The following is a 22,118-nucleotide window of genomic DNA, read 5'->3' as shown; positions in this document are numbered from 1 at the left end:
CCCTCCCAACCTCTACCCTGCACGCAGGCGCAGATTATGGCCTCTTACTTCCTTCCATCCTCGCCCCCTCAAAGCTTCCCCTAGCAACAAGCTAAGACTCAGCGCTAAGGCGGGGCGAGCGCATGCGCCGCAACCCTTTCCACCACTAGTTGTCGGACAGCGCGCTGGGCTCCACCCCCTCCAAGACTAGCCCTTCTCTCCGCCTCCTCCCACCCAGGGTCCGCGTGGCGGGGCGCGCGCGCACTCTGGCTGGGTTGCTGCCCAGCTCCCTGGACGCAGCAGTAAGGAGAGAGGGGCGGGGCTGTTTCCTTTCGGGCCCCGCCCCTCCTGGCCCGGCGTCCCTACCGCGCCTGCGCGCTCCCGCCCGGTCTCCATCTTGGAATTGGGAGGAAGAGGGAGAGGGAGACCGGGACGAGACCGGGGCTGTGGTGCGGAGAGAGGCTGAGACTGAGAAGAAGAGAGACAGAAGGCGCGGGGACCGCCCTTAGCTACAAGCTTTCAGCTATCCTCAGGAGAAAGAAGGGGAAAGGGAGGAGGCCGCGGCGGGAGTAGGGGCTGTCACCCTCGGACCCCGGCGTGAGAGGGGCCGTGCGGTCGGACGTCCTCGGGGTAGGCCCCCTGTCGGTGGCCGAAGACCTGGGGCTCAGTCCCATCGGTCCTGAATTTCCGGGCTTGACCCCACGCTTCTCAGATATCGGAGTATCAGCCCCTCAGATTCTAGATATCCGAGACTCGGGTCCAACCTCTCTAAACCTGGGGCTGTTTCATAGGATTTCAGTTATCTGGGGTTCAAGACCCTCCGTGGACCAGTATCCGGGGTTCATTCCCCACGAATTCAGAAATCAGATTAAGTCTCCCCGCGTTCAGATATCTGGGGTTCAGACCCCACAATCAGAAATCCGGGATTCAGCAACTGTCGCCCTCGAGGAGGAGGAGGACTGGACCGCGAGGTCAGATCAGGTTGTCACCCCCTCCCCTCCAGGGGAGGCTTCCCGGGCCCGCCCCTCAGGAAGGGCGAAAGCCGAGGAAGAGGTGGCAAGGGGAAAGGTCTCCTTGCCCCTCTCCCTGCTTGGCAGAACCGCTGGAGGACCCCAGGAGGAGGCGGAGGCGCTGGGGCACCATAGTGACCCCTACCAGGTGAGACATGGGGTGCAGGGGCGCGGGTCCCTGTGTCTAACACTGAGAAGAAAAGGTGCTCCTTTCTGGGAAGCTGGGCCCGGGTAGGCCCTCTACTCAGGATGGGGAAGCCCAGCTGGGCCAGTGGTCAGCCTCTGGCTAGCCTTGCCTTCTGCTGCCACCCTCCTCCCCTTCCTCTTCCCTTCATTATGTCTGGTTGATGGGAGACTTCAGGTGACAGGTCTCTGATGTCACCAGGGGTCACACCCTAGGGTGCTTGAGCTAATCAGATGGGTTTGCATCCTTCTGGTCTTCTCCCTATTCACTTTGCCCCTCACAGCTACCTCTTCTCCATGATTATAACCCTTTTACTTTATTGCTCTAGGGTGTTGATTCCCATCCTTCTGAACCCCATGGTGGGTCTGCTTATCTGTTTTTTAGGTATGGTCTGGTTGGATTCCTTGTCCTTTCAAGGAAGTGTGTGTGTACATTTGTGTGTGGGGGGTGGGGGGGTTCCTGGCACTGTTTCCCCCCAGCTATTGTTACCTTCCAGCCTCTTGCTGTGATGGTATAAGTAATCTCATTTGTCAAGCGATTTATCATTTACGAAGTGCTTTACATCCATTCTCTCATATGACCTTTCCCTCTCCCGTCTGTCAGGTGGGGGGCTCTTTTATTGCTGTCTTCCCATTTTACGGTTGAGAATATTGAGGCTCAGATAGGTTGCCCAAGGTCACCCAGTGGCAGAATCAGGATTTAAACCTAGATCCTTGATCATGTCTTGCCCCTGCTCCATATCTGTCTCTTGTCATCTCTTTTCTTCTGCACCTGGATTTAGAAAGGGGTCCAGAGGAGAATGAGTTGGGGAGAGATTTAAGAATGGAAGGGAGAAGAGCTTCCTTTTTAGGAGGGCTATCAAAAGATTTTCCTCCTGAGAGGCTCTGCCTCCTGCCTTCTGCCTCATGGATTTTTCTCTTTACTGTGACCTTCATCTTTACCCCGATCCTAGTCTTTGGCCTGGGTTCCTCAGAGGGACGTCTCTTCCGACAAATGACAGTGGTGTCTGTTAACAGCTAAAGCCAAGCTGCGGGATGGGTAGGATGATCCCCAAAGTATTAAAGCCTTGTTGTGGTGACCCTGGAGGCAGAGAAGGAAAAAAATCCATATGCTGAGTGTCTGCATAGTGTTCCTAAGTATAAGATCTCAGTACAAATTTCACAACGGCCCCACACCGTAATCCATTTTACTGAAGAGAAGACCAAGTGTAAGGAACTTCCTCAAAGCCCTGTTGCTATACATTACAGATGAAATGCACTGGTAGTGTAGCTTAGGGCGGACAGATTTGAGTGTCCTCATCTGTAGACTGGAGATAACATTGTTTGTTTTTAGAGGTGGTTATGTTTGAGCACAGAGTTGGGTGATTGCTCAGATGTTTGTTATTTGGAGAAGAGGTCCCTTGTGAGGTTTTGCTGGGCATCCCTTACATGTGACCTGGGGTCCTGGGTTGGCATTCTTGGCTGGGTGCTGGTAAAGAGGTCAAAGATTCCTTTGTCAAGTTGTGAGCACCTGCCTTGGTGTGTGGGTGTGTGGTGGGGATGAGGGGTGCTTGGCAGGGTTGCTGGCAGGAGAACGGAGAAAGGGGCTGCTTTGAGCAGCCTGGGAGCTGCTTAGGGCTGGGCTGAGGGCAATCAATCAATCTCCCAGGCTATTCTGAGCCCTCTGCACCCTGGGGGCCCACCAGAGAGTCAGGGTCGCGCCTTGCCCTCCAGCTTCCACTTGGGCTGAGGAGACAAAATTAACAACACAACAGGAAACAATGCACGACAGAATATAATTACATGCTAAATTGTTAGGTGCTTTTAAGGAGCTAGAACTCTGCCCTGGGAGTCCAACTCTGCTGAAAAGTCCTTTGTGCCTAAATTCCAACAAGTGCTTAGCCAGAAGCCTGGCCTAGAATCCCCTTGGGGGTCTTGGTGTACTGCTGGAGTTTTCAGTACATGGCTGGCTGGGTGCTCTAGGAGCTCTCACCAAGGGCTAGAGTAGTCAGGGGAGGCTTCCTGCAGGAGGGAGCTGAGCTTGAGGTGAGTTGTTGAGAGAGTAATGACTACACAGGCCTTGACTATAGAGGAGAAGGTCCTTCCTTTCTGTGCCTCAGTGACCTCATCTGTGAAATCGTGATCATGATCCTTCCTGCTTGTTTCATGGGGCTGTTTTGAAAGCATGAAGACAGAGGACCAGCTTTGGTCAAATCACTTAATCCCTCTGAGTCCATTTTCTCATCTGTAAAATCGGGGTAATAGTGATACCTTGTAAGGCTGTAGTGAGGATTGAATGAGAGATAATGCATGTAAGGTGCTTACTGTATATTCTCAATAAATGTTGTTTGTACACTGCAAACGTCCTGTACTTGTGTGTGATGTGTATGCCACTGGACTGGACAAGTAAGGTAGCCCAGGTCACAGGCCCCCAGAGCCAGATGCCATTTCTATCCCTGTCCTTTCCATTCTGGGTCTCCTCCCTGCCACGGTGTCACTAGCCCTTTTTGAGAGCGAGTCTCTTGGCCCCTCTGGGCCAGTACCCACTTCTAACAATGGCCGGATTTCCACTGCCTCCGGCCTGGCTGTTTCCTGCTCTCTTCCAGGGTGTGAGAGGTTGAGGGAGGAGGGGGCCTCAACGCCAAGGGGAATAGGAAGATACCTGGAAATATTTGGGGCATGGGACTTGTGGGACAGGACACTTGGGGATCTGGAGTTTTGGCAGAGAGGCAGAATCTTTTATTCTTGTGGGGAGATGCAGGGGTTGTAGGGAAATAAAACTTGTTGAGGGCTGAGGGGGGTTGTGAGGATGCTCAGCTCCCAGTCTTCCTGCAGTTTTAGGGACTCAAGGGACTCGGCCCCCGTGCTCTGGTTGCTAGGGCAACTTCATTTTTTTTTAGAGCTTTGATGTTGTTCCTAATCTCCCCTTGCCCTTCTTCAGTAGTGCCTCCCCTTCATCAGGGAACTAGGAGAGGAGAAGGCAGAAACTTGAGGAACCCCTTCCTCTCTGAGGGCCCCATCTTTGTTCTAAGTTTCCCATTTCTGTTCTCCAGGTCAGGCGCCACTCTCAGGGCCCCCAGGGGCCACCATGCCAGCTGGGGGCCGGGCCGGGAGCCTGAAGGACCCCGATGTGGCTGAGCTCTTCTTCAAAGATGACCCTGAAAAGCTCTTTTCTGACCTCCGGGAAATCGGCCATGGCAGCTTTGGGGCCGTGTACTTTGTGAGTTGAAGCTTGGGAGGGTGGAATAGGGATTGGGACTCTCTTCCCACTGTGGACTCCCAAACATCCCTCAGCCTTTCCTGCTCTCTCCTGCTGGACCAGCAAGTCTTCCTGCTACCCTGTGCTCCCTCTGGGGGACTCACTACCTTCTGGTCTGGTCCTCTAGGCCCGGGATGTCCGGAATAGTGAGGTGGTGGCCATCAAGAAGATGTCCTACAGTGGGAAGCAGTCAAATGAGGTGGGTCAGGCCTGACAGACTGGGTCAGAGGTATGGACCCCAGTCTTAAGGTACAGGCTGAGTAAGCCTCTCCTCCTCTGACCTTCTCTCAGAAGTGGCAGGACATCATCAAAGAGGTGCGGTTCCTACAGAAGCTCCGGCATCCCAATACCATTCAGTACCGGGGCTGTTACCTGAGGGAGCACACGGCTTGGGTGAGCTGCCCCCTGACATTGCCCTGATCTTTACTACCACTCAGGCCCATTCTTATCCTGGTCCAGTCTCTTAGGTGGGCCCTGTACAGGTGTTGTTGTGCAGGTTTTGGGAAGGAGGAAATCTCTCCCACCCTCTTTAGTGCTCAGACAAACTCAGGATCAGCAGTGTGCGTCCAGAAAGGGAGGCTGGTTTGAAGAGTGACATAGACTGTTAGCAGTTGAAAGGGGGCATGTGGGCTGGAGGAGCTGAAGATTAAATGGGGCTTTGAAGGGATTCAGATGGGGGAGGTGGCAATGTCTTGAGCTCTTTCCAAGGTAAGACTTGACTCTAGGAACTCCTTCCCTACCCTCTCATTTTCTCAGTTGCCCTTTCTCTGTGTTGTTTCCCTGGGGAGCATTGTTTGAGTGAAAGATAGGCAAAGAAGCGATCTGTTTTGGGTCTCTTCCCGAGGGAGATGGGCGAGAGGTAGCCAGATTTGCTCATATCTTACCCTTGACCCTTCCTTAGCTGGTGATGGAGTATTGCCTGGGCTCAGCTTCTGACCTTCTAGAAGGTAAGTGACTCTGGCCAACAAGTGGGAGAAGGGAGAAGAGTAGAGGAACTATAGGGGAAGGGTTAAGGGGAGGTAGCTCCAGTCCCACCCCTTGGACTCCCCAAGTTTGATGTTTTTCCCTTACTCCTCAGTGCACAAGAAACCCCTTCAGGAGGTGGAGATTGCAGCTGTGACTCACGGAGCCCTTCAGGGCCTGGCTTATCTGCACTCCCACAACATGATCCATAGGTACATGCCACACTGATGATGGCTGGGAGGGGTGCTTTCTACATCACTCCTCATTCTGCTGGGCTGCAGTCTTGAAAACTTGATAATAAAACTCCTGCCCAGCCTTCCTGAGATGTGTGTCTTATCCCTGTGCTTTGCCTCTGGCAGAGATGTGAAGGCTGGAAACATCCTGCTGTCAGAGCCAGGCTTGGTGAAGCTGGGGGACTTCGGCTCTGCATCTATCATGGCACCTGCCAACTCCTTTGTGGGCACCCCATACTGGTGAGTGCATGTGGTGGTGAGCAGAGAGAGCTCCCAGGATGTTGGGAACAGGAGTTGGCAGGGTCTGGGCGGGTGATTAGCCTCTCTCTCTCCTGACCATTCTCCCAGGATGGCTCCAGAAGTGATCCTGGCAATGGATGAGGGGCAGTATGATGGCAAGGTGGATGTCTGGTCCTTGGGCATAACCTGCATTGAGCTGGGTAAGGACATTCTCCTCTCTGCTCCCTTCTCTCTTTCTTACTATCCCTACACCATTCCATCCTCAGATGCCTCCAAGCATCTTTCCATTTTGAATCTATCCTTGATCCTCAATGCAGCTGTCAAATACTGCCAGTTCTTAGACCTAAAGATTTCATAGCATTCATCTCTTCCTGTTCACTACTCTAGTTCTAAATCTTTTTTGAGTGCCCACCATGTGCCATGCACTCTGCTAGTAGATTTTGGGACTATAGCAGCCAACAAGTTCCTCTTGGAAATTATATTCAAGTTGGGGAAATAGGCATGTTTTCTCTCAATGTAATAAAAGCTGAATGGAGAAGTTACAGGAGCAGCACAACCATGAAACAAGGGACTTGACCTAGTTTAGGGGCTGTGGAAGGTCTCATTGTAGCAGAGATGTCTAAACAGAACCGCAAGACAAATAATAGTTAGTGGTTGGAAGACTATAGGGAAAAGTATTCTAGACAGAGAGATAAGAGCAGGCATGTGGAGCTGAGAGTAGCTTCAGTTGTTTGGAGTATTGCATGTATTGCGAAGAGCAGTGAGTGATAAGGCCAGAGAGTTAGGCCCAGGTGAGGTGTGAGGCCTTGAAGCCATGCCAAGGTTCTCATTTCTGCCAACCAATGCTATTGAAACAGCTATTTAGTGAGAGAATGTTTTAAGGCCCCCAACATGGTACCAGGCACAAAATAGTTCCCCAAGAAAGAGATGCTATTAGTTACTCTTACCAGCTTCCGGCAGTGATCTTTCCTACTGCCAGTCTCTTCTTCCTTCCAGTCTCTCTTATGTCAGACAGATCTGCCTAAACTCTGTGCTGTTGTTTTACTCAGAGCCATCAGTGGCTTCCCATTGCCTTCAGGCTATCCCCTCTTTTCTTACACCAGGCTAAAGGTTCTGCTTCCTGAAGGCTGGCTCTCCCCTTCATGAGCTCCACTCCTGATTGTGCCATGAACTTTTGCTCTTAATTACCTTGGTTTGTACTGTGTCCTCTGCTTGAGGTCAGCGATTTGCACATTTCCTTTCCCTCCATCTGCACATGTCTGCATTTACCATTTAAGACCATGGCCAGACAGGCGATGGAAATATGTGAACCAGGCCAAGTATAAGAAAAATCTAGAGCTGTCTATTTATTGCTAGTTTTTGGTAGAAACATAGGTAGAGAGAAATATTTCTCTACTATTGAGAAAACCAATCAATTCTGATTACAAATGGCAACTGTTAGTATCGGAGAAACAATATGGAGGAGACTGGCAAACTGGACATTACTGTTCCCATGTGAAGAGAGCAGCGATTGCTCAGCTCCAGCCCATTGTTATGCAGGAATGTAGGCTCCATTTCAACAGAAACTGGAAGTTTAGGTTATTATTCTTTAATTGTTATTGTTGGAATTTAAAAGTTACTATTTAGGCCAAAACCATAAATAACACAAAACATTTGTCTGGGCCATAAGGGGCTTGCAACTTCTAATCTAAGGCCTGCCTCCGATACCCTTTTTTACAAAAGACCTTCCCTCAACCCCCTGCAAATGTGCCAGCTTGAAGGCCCACCATACACCCAGATTCCCAGCCATTTACCTTTTTCCTTCTTATGCCAGTTGGCACTTTGAGCTTGATGTGACTTCTTCAGTCCTATTTAACCTTTCCTGTTAGACTGGAAGTTCCTTCAGGACAAGGCTTGTCTATTGTTTGTCTTCCCCATGACACTTAAGCAAGTGTTTTGCTCTCATTTGGCACCTAATAAATAGGAGTTTGGCCAATAACTGAATGTGCTTCCTTCTGCCTTCATTGATACTTTTATAGATGTTATTTTCTTTGATCGCTATTCCACCCGTATGTGGTGGAGAGGATGGATGTTGCATTTTACAGAGGAAGGAATTAATTGAGATTATGGGAATTGCTCAAGGTCATGCGGTGAGGATGTCAGGGAGCTGGGGTGTGAAACCAAGTCTTCTGATTTCCATTCCAGTCTCCTCTGCCTCCCTGCCACTTCTCACCTTCTTCCTCTTGACCTTTCTCTGTAGCGGAACGGAAACCACCGCTGTTTAACATGAATGCGATGAGTGCCTTATACCACATTGCACAGAACGAGTCCCCCGTGCTCCAGTCAGGACACTGGTGAGGACTGGGATTCCTGAGCCCGGGGGTTAGGCCATAGGGGTAAGGCTGCCTGGCTCATGCCCTCCTCACCCCACCCTCACCCTCCTGTGACTTCCAGGTCTGAGTATTTCCGGAATTTTGTCGACTCCTGCCTTCAGAAAATCCCTCAAGACAGACCAACCTCAGAGGTTCTTTTGAAGGTGAGGGCTCACTGGCCCAGTATGCTCCTAGAACTGTAGCTTGTTAAAGCCACAAGAAACCCCTCAGTAAAATTAGTGATTACCAGTTCTTCTTCCACCAAGAATTTCATTTACGAATTCCTACCCCCACGACCAGTGCTGAGTGGACTCTGTTTTGCAGGATTTTGTCCACCAGACTGCATTTATTTATTAAGTAGTAATTTGTTTTCTCATCTTCTATTAATCAAAGATGTATATAATTGCCAGCCAGAGCTTCTGGTCAGTGTGCAATAACCAGGGTTACCACACTGATCTGATGTAATTCAAGCCGAAAGTCTGTATAGCCTTGTCATGGGTAAGTGTGTGATTTCCCTTAGGTGATCTTCAGTTATCAAAAGTAAAGGGGCCCCCGTTCCCTTCAGAGATCCATGGAGAACTAAGGACCCCTATTTGGGAACTGACTTAGATTGTCTAGTTTGACCTACTTGTTTTGTAATTGTGGGATGCCTTATGAGGCCAAGAGAAGCCTAATGACATGTCTAGAAACACACAGCACTTTGATAGAGGACCTGGACTAGAATCCGTATTTCCTGGCTATTCTTAACCTGTCAGCCATTCCTGGAGGAACAAGAGACTGTCTGGGGAGTAGAGATGGGTGATAAAAATTAATGTAGGAGGAGGAGTTGGGGCAAGGCCAGCGTCAACCTGTGCTGGCCATGGGCCCCAGGGGAGTGCCTCAGGCCAGAGGGAATGCCACAGTCCATGGGATATTGGGATTCAGGGTGTGCTTGGCAGCAGACTTCAGTGTTCTCTTCCCCAGCACCGTTTTGTGCTCCGGGAGCGGCCACCTACAGTCATCATGGACTTAATCCAGAGGACCAAGGATGCTGTTCGGGAGCTGGACAACCTGCAGTACCGCAAGATGAAGAAGATACTGTTCCAAGAGGCACCCAATGGCCCTGGCGCTGAGGCCCCAGAGGAGGAGGAGGTGACCCAGCTTGCCCTGCCACCCTTCTTCACCACCATGTTGTGCTTGCCTCCCAGCAGCTGCTTGGCCTCCCCTTCCTTACCTCTCCTCACACCTTCTGTCTCCTTGTGCTACCTCCATGTGCACACCCCTTGTCATCCCCTTTCCCTGCCCAGCAGCCTGTGTCCTGTCCACAGGAAGCAGAGCCCTACATGCACCGGGCTGGGACGCTGACCAGTCTAGAGAGTAGCCACTCAGTGCCCAGCATGTCCATCAGTGCCTCCAGCCAGAGCAGCTCCGTCAACAGCCTAGCAGATGCTTCTGACAACGAGGAGGAAGAGGAAGAGGAAGAAGAGGAGGAGGAGGAGGAGGAAGGCCCTGAAGCCCGGGAGATGGCCATGATGCAGGAAGGGGAGCACACAGTCACTTCCCACAGCTCCATCATCCACCGGCTGCCGGTATGGAGCTCACCCTGAGTAGGCCTGACAACGGCAGGGCAGAGCCCTGGCTCTCCTGCTCAGGAATCACCTGGGTTCCCTGCTCTCCCTCCCAAGTGTGACTGCTCCTTCTCTTAAGTCTGATTGAGTATCCAGGGAAATCCCTTTGTGCCCGAAAACGACCTCTGAGCCTTGGGCATTCCTTCCACACCTCTTCCCCAGGGCTCTGACAACCTGTATGATGACCCCTACCAGCCAGAGTTGACCCCCGGCCCTCTCCAGCCACCTGCAGCCCCGGCTCCCACCTCTACCACCTCTTCTGCCCGTCGCCGGGCCTACTGCCGCAATCGGGACCACTTTGCCACCATCCGTACTGCCTCCCTGGTAAGTGTAGCCGTCCTCCCTCAGCCTGGATGCCCCAAACTATCTAAGTCCAGAAATGATTTTCTCCCTGTGGTATATCATTAAGTCCAGATGCCACCTTCACTTGCTCTCTCTTGTCTTCTCATCTTGGCCCTTTCATCTCACCCCGCCCCCTTCTCCCAACAGACTGTTGGTAAACTCTCACTCCATTTTTGTGGCTGGGCTTAAACAGCATCTCCTGGAGTGCTTTACAGGCTCCTGGCCTGCCAGGTGTTTCATTTCCCTGTGCTGTGGTGCTCCTGAACAGCATTATGACTGGTTTGCTGGATTCTGTGCCCTTAGAGGGCAGGGATGGCGTACAGATACCTGCCTGTACCCGTAACTGACTTTCAGGCCTATGCACATGCCTGTATTTAATCCTTCCAGCTATTTGGGGAGGGAGAGGCTATGATCCCATTTGTGAGGTGAGACAGCTGTGACTCAGAGGAGCTGCTTGCCCAAGGCCCTTGGCCAAGCACCTTTGTGGTTCTCAAATTCTGTAAGCAGGACCTTGGTTCTCTCCTAAAATCTAGTCATGATGGTCTTTTTCTCAGTTCACAGGAAAAAGTGGGTAGACTTTTCCTAAAACATAGTTTTTCATTGATACTTTTAATAAACTTTTATATTACATTCTTGTTTAGCTGTAAGCTTTGACAATCCCCTTGGAGACCTATATACTTCCATTGATATCACCCCTTGACAATGGGATCTAGTTCAAACTTCAGAAGAGGATATCTAGGCCCAGTGTTCTTGTTATTCCAACATCCCATGGTCCACATTCCGCCTCCTTACCTGGGCTGCAAAGGGTCTTCAGTGTTTGCTGAAGGGGAAGGAACTAACACTTGACGGTTCACAGTGTTCTAGACACTATTACATAGGTATCAAACTTAGTCTCCACAGCCTCCTATGAGGAGGTATTGTTGTCCTGTTTAACAGAACTAAGGCTTAGCAATATTAACTTGCTTGAGGTCACATAACGGTTAGTAGGTAGCAGAGCTGGGATCTGGGCCTAGGTCTGTCTGATTCTTTTACTCTTTTGAACTAATCTGAATTGTTCCTACTTTTACACCAGACCCTGTGCACAACACCTTTTATTGTCTCATTCAGTCACACTAGCCTGTGAAGTAGGTGATGACTCCATTATCCAGTTGAGGTGGCAGGCTCAAGAGAGGTTAAGTGTGAGGAAGATACCAAATGAGAATTAAACCCATGAGTCTAAAACCAATATTCTTCCCCCATGGAGTGTGAAGACTATGTAGGTTAGTAAAATGGAGTCCAGGGCTGTGCCCCACTTCTCATCCTCTCTCCCACCCAGGTCAGCCGACAGATCCAGGAGCATGAGCAGGACTCAGCTCTGCGGGAGCAGCTGAGCGGCTATAAGCGTATGCGACGACAGCACCAGAAACAGCTGCTGGCGTTGGAGTCGAGGCTGAGGGGTGAACGTGAGGAGCATAGTGCACGGCTGCAGCGGGAGCTCGAGGCACAGCGGGCTGGCTTTGGGGCTGAGGCAGAAAAGCTGTCACGGCGGCACCAGGCCATCGGAGAAAAGGAGGCGCGAGCTGCCCAAGCTGAGGAGCGTAAGTTCCAACAGCACATCCTCGGGCAGCAGAAGAAGGAACTGGCCGCCCTGCTGGAAGCGCAGAAGAGAACCTACAAACTTCGGAAGGAGCAGCTAAAGGAGGTGGGATGGGGCTGCAGCAGTGAGTGGGGTTGATGGTGGGTGAGGCAGGCCCTGACCTCCTTGCTCTCCCCACTGCCCTTTCTTAGGAGCTTCAGGAGAACCCCAGCACTCCCAAGCGGGAGAAGGCTGAGTGGCTTTTGCGGCAGAAGGAGCAGCTACAGCAGTGCCAGGCAGAGGAGGAGGCTGGGCTGCTACGGCGGCAGCGCCAGTACTTTGAGCTGCAGTGTCGCCAGTACAAGCGCAAGATGCTGCTGGCTCGTCACAGCCTGGACCAGGATCTGCTGCGAGAGGTAGGCCATCCCATCCCCTGTTCCCCTCTCAGATCCCAGGCACCTCCCCTTTTCCGTTTGCCTCACTTGTGGTCATCTTTCCCTTCTGCCCTCATTCATGCTATGGCTCAGCTTCTCTTCAACACCCCTTCAGCTTCTCATGCCCATCAGACCCTGCTAGTGTTCCCAGGCCAGCCTGGAGCTTGGCTCCCTTCCACCTCTCATCTACACCTCTCATCTCCTCACCCTTAGCTCCCTCTGCCAAGGAGTCCTGGGGCTCTCACTTCCTTAACATCAGCAAGGCCTCCTGACCAGGTTCTGGGCCCTTGCCTCCCTTTTGCCGTAGGACTTGAACAAGAAACAGACACAGAAGGACTTGGAGTGTGCATTGCTGCTACGGCAGCATGAGGCCACACGGGAGCTGGAGCTACGGCAGCTCCAAGCTGTACAGCGCACACGGGCTGAGCTCACCCGCCTGCAGCACCAGACGGAGTTGGGCAACCAGCTGGAGTACAACAAGCGGCGTGAGCAAGAGTTGCGGCAGAAGCATGCAGCCCAGGTTCGCCAGCAGCCCAAGAGCCTCAAAGTACGTGCAGGCCAGCGTCCCCCGGGCCTCCCGCTCCCCATTCCTGGGGCTCTGGGACCATCCAACACAGGCACCCCTAGAGAAGAGCAGCCCTGCTCATCTGGCCAGGAGGCAGTCCTGGACCAAAGAATTCTGGGAGAGGAGGAGGAAGCAGTTCCAGAGAGAAGGATTCTGGGAAAGGAAGGGGATGCCTTGGAACCAGAGGAGCAGAGGATATTGGGGGAAGAATCAGGAACCCCTAGTCCCAGTCCAGAAAAACATAGGAGTTTGGTTGATGAGGAAGTTTGGGGTCTACCTGTGGAAGAGACAGAGGAGCTTAGAGTCCCATCCTTGGCACCCCAGGAGAGGAGCATTGTGGGCCAGGAGGCGTCCGAGGCATGGAGAGTGTGGGGGAAGGAGGATGGGGGCCTCTTGGATGAGGAGTTTGAGCTTGGCTGGGTCCAGGGTCCGGCACTGACCCCAGTCCCTGAGGAGGAGGAGGAAGAGGAGGAGGGGGCTCCATTTAGGACCCCGAGGGATCCTGGAGATGGCTGTCCCTCACCAGACATCCCCCCTGAGCCCCCTCCAACACATCTGAGGCCTGGCCCTGCTAGCCAGCTCCCTGGACTCCTGTCCCATGGCCTCTTGGCTGGCCTCTCCTTTGCAGTAGGATCCTCCTCTGGCCTCCTGCCCTTACTACTACTTCTGCTGCTACCACTGCTGGCAGCCCAGGGTGGGGGTGGCTTGCAGGCAGCGCTGCTGGCCCTTGAAGTGGGGCTGGTGGGCCTGGGAGCCTCCTACCTACTTCTTTGTACAGCTCTGCACCTGCCCCCCAGTCTGTTCCTACTCCTGGCCCAGGGAACTGCACTGGGGGCTGTCCTGAGTCTGAGCTGGCGCCGAGGCCTTATAGGTGTCCCTCTGGGCCTTGGGGCTGCCTGGCTGCTAGCCTGGCCAGGCCTGGCTCTACCTCTGGCAGCTGTGGCAGCTGGGGGCAAATGGGTGCGGCAGCAGGGCCCCCGGCTGCGCCGGGGCATCTCTCGATTATGGTTGCGGGCTTTGCTGCGTCTGTCACCCATGGCCTTCCGGGCCCTGCAGGGCTGTGGGGCCGTGGGTGACCGCGGCCTGTTTGCACTCTACCCCAAGACCAACAAGGATGGCTTCCGCAGCCGTCTCCCTGTCCCTGGGCCCCGGCGGGGTAATCCTCGCACTGCCCGACACCCACTGGCCCTGTTGGCAAGGTTTTGGGCCCTGTGCAAGGGCTGGAACTGGCGCCTAGCACAGGCCAGCCAGGGTTTAGCCTCCCACTTGCCCCCCTGGGCCATCCACACACTGGCCAGCTGGGGCCTGCTTCGAGGTGAGAGGCCCAGCCGTATCCCCCGGCTACTACCACGCAGCCAGCGCCGGCTTGGCCCCACTGCCTCCCACCAGCCACCACCAGGGACTCAAGCTGGGCGGAGATCCCGACCCCGCCAGTCCCGGTCCCTGCCTCCGTGGAGGTGACCAACTCTAGCTCTTCCCAGCCCAAATTAAGAGCATTGAGCACTTTATCTCCCACTAGTGAGTGAAGTTTCTCCAGACCCAGGCCTCTCTTCCCTTTCACCCCTCCTTCCTCGGTATGTTTCCCCACCTCACCCCCTAGCCCTTTGGGCCTCTAGACAGGCAGCCTCCCCCGCCGTGGAGTCAGGAGATTATACTTTGTGTTCTCCTGATGCTCCTCCCCCACCCTAAGTTATTGCTGTTCTCCCGCTGTGTGTGTGCTCATCCTCACCCTCATCGACTCAGGCCTGGGGCCAGGGGTGGCAGTGGGTGGGAAGAGTCATGTTTTTTTTTCTCTCTTTGATTTTGTTTTTCTGTCTCCCTTCCAACCTGTCCCCTTTCCCCCACCAAAAAAAGAAAAAGACAAACACAAATAAAATATCTGAGCGGAACTGTACCTTTGGCCCAGGCTGCCTCTGTCTGCTTTGTCCTGCCGCCTAGCCTCCCCGGTATGCCCCCAATCTGGACCCTTGGCCCCCAGTTCCATGACTTTCACCCCATCTACGTTATCTCAACCCCTTTCACTCCTCAGCCTCATCTTCTACCTTCATAGCTTCGTTGCACCATGACCACTACCAGCTCCAGGCTCTGGGCCCTGTTGAGCTTCCACAGAGCTTCTTGGTCCCACAGTTCCCCTGTTTGTGGATTCCTTCCAGAGAGTCCTTAGGTTCTGGGTCCTTCTGTCCTCATTCCCTGCCTTTTCTCCCAACCCATTCCTTATGTGGTTCCCTTCTGTCTGGGAGCTGAATTTCTCTCCTGGCATCAGGCATTACCCTGAAGGGCTGGGGGATGGGCCTGCAAACCGTCCACTGTAGAGGGTGGTGAGTTCGGGGGCCCAGGCAGAGCGTGGGGGCTGTGGAAATGGGATTGGCTGTGGGCTTGGAGTGGGAGCCGAGTGTGTGAGGGGCCGGGCTGGAATGTGCAGATCTGGTCAGGGTGGCAACTGCTGGCCCTTTGAACTTGTCAGGCCCTTTCTGGCCACCTCCTTTGCCCCTTTCCCTTACGTGGCCGGAGATGGGGCCACCCTTTCTTATCCGTTTCTTAGCTGGATGCTTATCCTTTTTCCCTCCCTCCCACCCTGAGGTGATGAACCTGGGACTTCCTCTGTCTTTCCTCAGCTGTGTTGCTCTCTTCCTTGGGTGTTGACTGATGTGGTTTTCTCATTCACTCTTGTGCGTATTCTGTATCTGCTCACAGGCTTCTACCTCAAGGTCATATTTTCTCTTTTGCATGGTCAGAGTTTCTTGTGTGTATTCAGTACTCTAAAGATTCTTAGTTCCCTGTCCATGAATTCTTCCTGCTGTTTCTTGTGAGTTTTCTACCCGACTCTGTGAACATGCTTTTGGAATCTGTCTTGTTTTCTTTGCATCTCTTGCTCATTGAGAATCTTCCTGATCTCTCTCAATACAATCCCATCTCTCCATGTCTGTCTGTATACAGCTCCCCCCGCCCCCTCTGTCTAACATGTTTTCTGTTTCTCTCCCTCTCCCTGTCTCTGTTTCTGTCTCCTCTCCTCCTCTCTTTTTTCTCCCCCTCTCCCCTGGTTGTTCCTCCTCCTCCTCCTTCTTCCCCCTGCCCCCATCTCCCCTCGGTCCGTCCACTGCATAGTCTAAGGAGCTGCAGATCAAGAAGCAGTTCCAGGAGACGTGTAAGATCCAGACTCGGCAGTACAAGGCTCTGCGGGCACACTTGCTGGAGACGACGCCCAAAGCTCAGCACAAGAGCCTCCTTAAGCGGCTCAAAGAAGAACAGACCCGCAAGCTGGCAATCCTAGCCGAACAGTATGACCAGTCCATCTCAGAGATGCTCAGCTCACAGGCGGTGAGGCCTGGGGTCCAGGGAGGGAGCATGGTGGAAGTTGGCCTCTGTATTTCCAGCTTAGCTGTGGGCAGCGGAAGTGGAGGGTGTGGACAGAGATAGGGCTTTTTGTTCTTGGAAAACCCAGATGCTCTCACACTGTTGGTATTCTCTACAATGGTTTTTTTATTATTTCTCTTAAGTATTTTCTTAAGGTCATGAAAAAGCCAGCCTGCTTACTCCACCAAGAACCACCAAGGAAAGAGTGGCTATAATTTTTTCCTGGGCCTGAGTTAGTTTAATTTGTGAACTGGGATCAAATTAAATGATTGTGGCCCTCAGGCCAATTTGCTCAGACTTCTGGAGGATTTTGAAGATTGCTGTCTAAAAGTGATCACACGTAACACTGGAATGGGCCACTTAAAATAACACAGTGTAAAAAGTAAAAGTGTCCTTATTCATTGCCATTCCCTCACTTAATTCCACCTCCCAGAGGTAACTGTTGTTAATAATTAGTGTTTTAGATTTTTTTCCTATGCATATTTGGAAAATTGTATAAAAGTTTTAAACAAAAATGGAATCATACTTTACATACTGTTCGCTAGCTTCTTTTTCCACCTAATACTTCTTGGATATCTTTCCATGTCAATACACATATCTCATTTTTTAAGAGAATAGAATTTTCCATGGTATGGATGTACCATAATATATTTAACCCATCCCTTATTGGTGGACATTTAGGTTGTTTCCAGTATTTTGCTATTACAACGCTTCAATGAACACCTTCGCGCACATGTGCAAGTATACCTGGGGGATAAATTCCTGGAAGTGTAATTGCTGTGTCACAGGGTATGACGACCTTTCATTTTGATAGATGTTGAGACTGGCTGCTTCTTGAAACCTTAGGGCCCAGGCCTACTGGGGCAGGGGAGGATCGTGGGGGTGGGGGAGGAAGCCCCTAAACTTGTTCTTCCTAATCTCTAGCTACGGCTTGATGAGACCCAGGAGGCAGAGTTCCAGGCCCTGCGGCAGCAGCTTCAACAGGAGCTGGAGCTGCTCAATGCCTACCAGAGCAAGATCAAGATCCGCACGGAGAGTCAACACGAGAGGGAGCTACGGGAGCTGGAGCAGAGAGTAGCTCTGAGGCGGGCACTGCTGGAACAGCGGGTAAGAGGGCTGGGCCTCCAGGATGGGGTGGGGAGTGCAGCCCCCACCCCCGGACCCTCTAACCTCTGTTCTGGGCGCCCCAGGTGGAAGAGGAGCTGCTGGCCCTGCAGACAGGGCGCTCTGAGCGAATACGGAGTTTGCTTGAGCGGCAGGCCCGTGAGATCGAGGCTTTCGATGCTGAGAGCATGCGGCTGGGCTTCTCCAGTATGGCTCTGGGGGGCATCCCAGCTGAGGCCGCTGCCCAGGGCTATCCCGCTCCACCCCCTGCCCCCGCCTGGCCCTCCCGTCCTGTTCCCCGTTCAGGGGCACATTGGAGCCACGGCCCTCCTCCACCAGGCATGCCCCCACCAGCCTGGCGTCAGCCCTCTCTTCTGGCTCCCCCGGGCCCCCCAAACTGGCTGGGACCCCCAGCGCAGAGTGGGACCCCCCGTGGTGGAGCCCTGCTGCTGCTAAGAAATAGCCCCCAGCCTCTGCGGCGAGCAGCCTCAGGGGGCAGTGGCAGTGACAATGTGGGCCCACCTGCTGCCGCAGTGCCTGGGCCTCTGAGCCGCAGCACCAGTGTTGCTTCCCACATCCTCAATGGTTCCTCCCACTTCTATTCCTGAAGTACAAGGTGGATGAGCAGATGAATGAGACGGGTGGGTGGAGCCTGACCCTGAAGGGCTATAAGCCTAAGGTCTACCCAAGAGTAGGGGACAGGATGTTGGCTCCAGCTCCCCTTAAACCTCATCTCATGAGCTTCTTGGGCTGGCAAGTGGCCCAAGGCCAGCTTGGGCATAGGTGCCTCAAGGCTGACCAGGAGCCCCTGCCTCCCCACCATGGTGCCAGGGTCTCTCTCCATCATGGCCTCGGGAAAGGAGGGAGATACGCGTGTCAAATATTCATCTAGTCCCCTGGGGGAGGGGAAGGGTGGGTCTAGATATATTATATAAAGAGAACTATACTACCCGCTGGAATGGGGCCACGGACTGGGGACGCCAGGCCCCCCAGATCTGGGATGTTGCAGAGCAGGTCTGGGGTCTGGGGTGGGGAGAAAGGGAGGAAAAGGCCTTCCTGAAAGAAGGATCAGGATGAGGTCTTGGGGTCAGGATGCCTGGGTCTCCATCCCCCCATTGCTGTCTGACGTCCTGTGCCGTCTTGTCTTTTATCTTTTTTTTTTTTTAATTGAAATCAGAGCTGGGGCAGGGAAACAAGATAAGAACCTTTCGAAGGGGCTGCTCCCAGGCCTGGGAACAGTCATGGGAGCTCCTCCCAGCTACGGGGCTGGCACGGAGCCCCATGGCAAGCTTTTAATAAACTGTTGGTTATTCTAACAGATCCCAGGACTCACCCTTTCTGTGAAGGTGTGTGTTAAGGATTATTCAGCGGCAGGTGATAGTGTTACTTGTATTTAAAAAAAGAACTTTCTGGGCTGTGTAACTAAAATTTTCAGTGGTTTTACTGACTTTGAACATGACTAGATTCAGAGATTCAAAAGAAATCATTAGACTGGCCCTCTGCTTCCCTTTGCTTTAGCTTCAGATTTCTTTAGAAGGTTCACCTCACCCACAGGCCCCTGGCAGCTCCAGACTTACATCTTACCAACAACCTCAACAACAAGAATTCCAGCAGCAGTCCTAAAGTGACTTCATTGGCTTGATCGGTAGCCAGAAACCGGGGGTGCTCTAGATTGGTCGGGTCTAGGTCCTGTACCCAGCCCTTCAATGTTGACAGAGTCAGCCCATGAACTAAGTGGCTGTTTCCAGAAGGGGGAAGACAGACATAAACAACAGCTGTTCCCAAGTCCTTTCATTTTGTGCATCACATTCTTAAGGCCAATTATTTGGATCCTCCTCTCAATTAGGCATCAGGTTATCAGACACAGCTAAAAGGTGATTAGAGGGGCCCACTGGTCAGGCTGGAGGAGGGAGCCATGCTGATCAAGCCTGGTGGCAGACTGGATTGCAAGGCCTAGAGGCCAGGACTTTGGGGAATCCGGGGAAATCAAAGGGAACCAGACCAGGGGGGCAGTGGCTGCTACTCAGCTTCCTGGACCAAAGCATAGCAGGTGAGGGTGGGGCACCAGTTTTGATGAGGTGATTCAAACACTCCTTTATTGAGTCTTAAAAAATAAATTCCTGTAAACACCTTAAACAGAATGTGGAGCTGAGAAGTAGGATCCCAATAACTTGTGTCCCTGCGGGCTACAGGTCTTCTCTGAAGAAGGCTGCTTCTGCTCTGCAGGCGTAGGGTGGGGGGTTGCTACATATGCTTTCTACAAGTGGAAAGTCCTTCCTGGGGACCAGGGGGTGGAGGAGCTGGAGCTCAGTTGCTCTCCCCGTCACTGCTGATGATGCCACGCATGTGGGACCAGTCTGGAGGTGGGGGGCGGGGCCGCTCTTCATCGGAGTCTAGGGTCCGGCGGTATAGCTCCCCTGGTGGGGATGCTTCTCCTGAAGGGTTCCAGGCTGTGCGTCTACGTGGCCGGCCTAGAGGTGAGGAGGAGGCAGGATATGATTTGTATGGGAAAGTCCACTCCACGTCTGCTCCTGGTTTGTAGGAGGAAGCCCCTCACCTGAACTGCTGATGATGTTGGTAATATCCAAGGAGGCCACCTCAGCTGCCTCCTCCCGCTGTTCCTTCAGGGCCCGACACTTCTCTAAGGAAGGGTTACCTGGGGCAGAAGAAGCTTGTGATCCTCTCCTCCCCAGCAGCCAAGGCCCTCTCCAGCAACCCCCAGGACATGCCCAGCCTCACCCTTCATGCCCAGGGCTTCCAGCTCTGCCCGGAGAACACTCAGGCGTTCCTTGTGTGAGCGGCAAGAGCCCAGCAACTTCTTGTAGTTTCGATGGGCACCACAGGCCCGAATGTAGCGCTTTAGCCTCATCACAGCCGGGTGGTCCTCACCACGGCGACCAGAGCCAGCCTGGCAGGGAAAAGCAACAGCTGAAGGCCAAACCTTCTGGGCTTGAGTCAGGCTCTTCCTCTTCCCTAATGGTGGCCTCCCACCCCATCTTCAACTCTCACCTTCCCACCTTTGGGTTCTGGACTGTCCCCTGTGGAAGAAGAGGAGGAGCTTCGTGTCCTGCCTTTCTTGGAGCTCTTCTGGGAAGAGCGGTTCTTCCTCTCCCTTTTGGGGCTCCCCTCTGCCTGGCTATCACTCACCTCCTTCTCTGAGTCACTTGCCTCACTGTTGAAACTGCCCACTTTGGCTGTCTTTCCAGTAGTTGGTTTCACCTTCCTCCAGCTATCTTCCGCATCCTCCTCACTGTTCCCACTCTGCCTTTTTTCACCCTTCCACTGGGTCTTGTCCTTGCTCTTCCTCTGCACCAGGGGCTCCTCATCTTCCCCACTGGTATCCCCACTGCCTGCTGCTGCTATTTCCTTCTGTTCCTCTCTGTCCCCTGAGTCTCCCAGCAGCCTTGCTGCCCTACTTTTCTGCTTACAGCTCCTCTTCTCCCAAGCTGAACTTTTTCCTCCATTGCCCTGAGCTCTGGGTTTCCAATCCCCCTCCTCTCTTTCTTTCTTCTTGGCTAGGGCCTCCTCCTCCTCCTCCTCACTCTCCTTTTCACTTTCCTCATGGCTTTTAGTTCCTTTCTTCCCCTCCACCTTCCTTCCTGTCCTTTGGGCACGTTCCTCCTCACCGTCCTCACTCTCCTCCCTGGCCTGCTTCCTACTGGCTGAGGCCTTGCCTTGTGCCTGCTTGTTCTTTGTCCCAGGCTTCTTCCTAGTCCTGCCCTTGGGCTCCTTTTCCTCCTCCTCCTCCTCCTCCTTCCCTTCATTTTCCTCATCTTCCTCTTCCTCACTGCTCTCTTTCCAGACCTTGCTCGTTCTGGCAGAGCCCTCCTCCTCCTCCTCACTACTCTCCTTCACCACCTCCTTCTCTAATCCAATCTTTGCATTCAGGTTCCTCTGTTCTTCTTCATCACTGCTCTGCTCAACTGCCTTTGAGGCTTGCTTTGGACTCTCATCCTCAGCTGGACTGACTTCTGCTGTCATCCCATTTTTTGCTGGGGGGCTGAGGCAGTCTGGACTGGAGGCTGCAGAGCTGGGCTCTGGAATGTGGAAAGAAGAGAATGTTAGGACAGGTTCCTCCTGTCCCTTTTTCCTCCACTTAGGACAGGCTGCCTCGAATCCTGCTCTGACAGATGGAGGGAAGGGCAGTAGTCCATCCACCCTGTTCCTAGTTCCCAACTCACAGGCGACGGCCCTCATCTACAGTATAACACATGCACAATAAATACTTTTTGAATGCGCCAACTATGTGGAAGGCACTAACCTGACTCTGAATTGAAACGGAACCTTTTTCTCTCTGGATCACGGCAGGTGGTGGGAGACCTCTTCGCCTTCTTGGCAAGGTCGCGCCTCTCTTCCTTGGTACCCGCTTCATCCACCTGTGTGTGCATCAAGAGAGTAAAAACGTGTAGCCAGGTGGTGTTCTGCTCCACCCCTCTTAGGCTCCTCCTCCTTGGTCACAACCCCTGACTCCGGTGGCCCAGACTCGCGCCCACACCTGCATTTTCAGCAGCTCCTCCTCCACTAGCCTTTTCAGCGCCTGCTTCTCCTCAGGTTCCAGGTGGTCGCGGCCCGCATAAGCCAAGAACCTCCGCCGCACGATGGAGTGCGTAAGCGTGCTGCGGAAACACGTGTCACGACGGAGTCCCTGTCCCGCCCCTGCCCTTTCCAACCCCAACTCCAACCTCCGGTGCACCTGAGGTCTGGGCGGCCTCGGAAGAAGCTACGGGTGAACTCCTGCATCTCATCCTCCCGCGCCATGTTGCTCCACCTGGAATTGGCGGCTCCCGCCTTTTTTCTTCTCGGCCTCCGTCCGCCCGTTTGACAGAAGCTTGCGCACGCGCAGTGTCGTCGCGCCTTGAGGCAAGGGACCGTTGAGTATCAGTCGCCGGCCACATGGACCGAGAACTTTGCCAGACAACACCTGCTTTCCCCGGACAGTTGGAGGGTCTCACGGCTCTTT

The 22,118-nt window shown here is 53.2% G+C and overlaps 3 protein-coding genes across 8 annotated transcripts; 2 read left to right on the top strand and 1 right to left on the bottom strand.

Moving 5' to 3' along the window:
• Positions 1-122: 122 nt before the first annotated feature.
• Positions 123-1,124, top strand: LOC116284191 (uncharacterized). Its single transcript, XM_072942148.1, is given in 3 exon segments — positions 123-129; positions 287-856; positions 859-1,124. Coding segments are annotated over 3 exon segments (843 nt in total).
• Positions 369-18,478, top strand: TAOK2 (TAO kinase 2). Of its 5 annotated transcripts, none has more exons than XM_006201269.4 (19): positions 369-1,137; positions 4,205-4,371; positions 4,538-4,609; positions 4,702-4,803; positions 5,312-5,357; positions 5,489-5,585; positions 5,733-5,846; positions 5,955-6,046; positions 8,086-8,179; positions 8,280-8,361; positions 9,161-9,328; positions 9,505-9,765; positions 9,967-10,128; positions 11,462-11,827; positions 11,914-12,117; positions 12,443-12,682; positions 15,806-16,018; positions 16,979-17,161; positions 17,245-18,478. In XM_006201269.4, exons 2-19 carry the CDS (start codon positions 4,240-4,242, stop codon positions 17,764-17,766), a joined length of 3,150 nt encoding a protein of 1,049 aa, XP_006201331.3. In that variant the 5' UTR covers positions 369-1,137; positions 4,205-4,239; the 3' UTR covers positions 17,767-18,478. The 5 variants fall into 5 exon arrangements, with proteins under 5 accessions (XP_006201331.3, XP_072799003.1, XP_072799002.1 ...); XM_072942902.1 differs by lacking the exon at positions 17,245-18,478 and adding an exon at positions 16,736-16,843 and having other exon boundaries at positions 16,979-17,114; XM_072942901.1 differs by lacking the exon at positions 17,245-18,478 and having other exon boundaries at positions 16,736-17,120.
• A 759-nt stretch (positions 18,479-19,237) lies between these two features.
• Positions 19,238-22,063, bottom strand: HIRIP3 (HIRA interacting protein 3). Of its 2 annotated transcripts, none has more exons than XM_072942903.1 (7): positions 21,927-22,063; positions 21,654-21,774; positions 21,420-21,534; positions 20,168-21,195; positions 19,898-20,066; positions 19,716-19,814; positions 19,238-19,629 (listed from the first exon to the last, which is right to left on the bottom strand). In XM_072942903.1, the coding sequence occupies exons 2-7, from the start codon at positions 21,657-21,659 to the stop codon at positions 19,466-19,468; spliced, it is 1,581 nt and encodes a 526-aa protein (XP_072799004.1). In that variant the 5' UTR covers positions 21,660-21,774; positions 21,927-22,063; the 3' UTR covers positions 19,238-19,465. The 2 variants fall into 2 exon arrangements, with proteins under 2 accessions (XP_072799004.1, XP_015092358.2); XM_015236872.3 differs by having other exon boundaries at positions 21,852-21,977.
• Positions 22,064-22,118: the final 55 nt, after the last annotated feature.

Source organism: Vicugna pacos, chromosome 18, assembly GCF_048564905.1.
Source record: "Vicugna pacos chromosome 18, VicPac4, whole genome shotgun sequence".
Classification (NCBI taxonomy): Eukaryota; Metazoa; Chordata; class Mammalia; order Artiodactyla; family Camelidae; genus Vicugna; species Vicugna pacos.
This window is presented reverse-complemented; position numbering and strand designations above follow the sequence as displayed.

Excerpts from the sequence above, each read along its gene's own strand:
- TAOK2 (XM_072942898.1), top strand. The coding sequence starts at position 4,240 with ATGCCAGCTGGGGGCCGGGCCGGGAGCCTGAAGGACCCCGATGTGGCT. Across the intron at positions 5,586-5,732 it reads TCCCACAACATGATCCATAG|AGATGTGAAGGCTGGAAACA; the intron begins GTACATGCCACA and ends TGCCTCTGGCAG. Across the intron at positions 10,129-11,461 it reads CCATCCGTACTGCCTCCCTG|GTCAGCCGACAGATCCAGGA; the intron begins GTAAGTGTAGCC and ends TCTCCCACCCAG.
- HIRIP3 (XM_015236872.3), bottom strand. The coding sequence starts at position 21,916 with ATGGCGCGGGAGGATGAGATGCAGGAGTTCACCCGTAGCTTCTTCCGA. Across the intron at positions 21,196-21,419 it reads CCGTTTCAATTCAGAGTCAG|AGCCCAGCTCTGCAGCCTCC; the intron begins GTTAGTGCCTTC and ends TCCACATTCCAG. Across the intron at positions 19,815-19,897 it reads GGAAGCCCTGGGCATGAAGG|GTAACCCTTCCTTAGAGAAG; the intron begins GTGAGGCTGGGC and ends CTTCTGCCCCAG.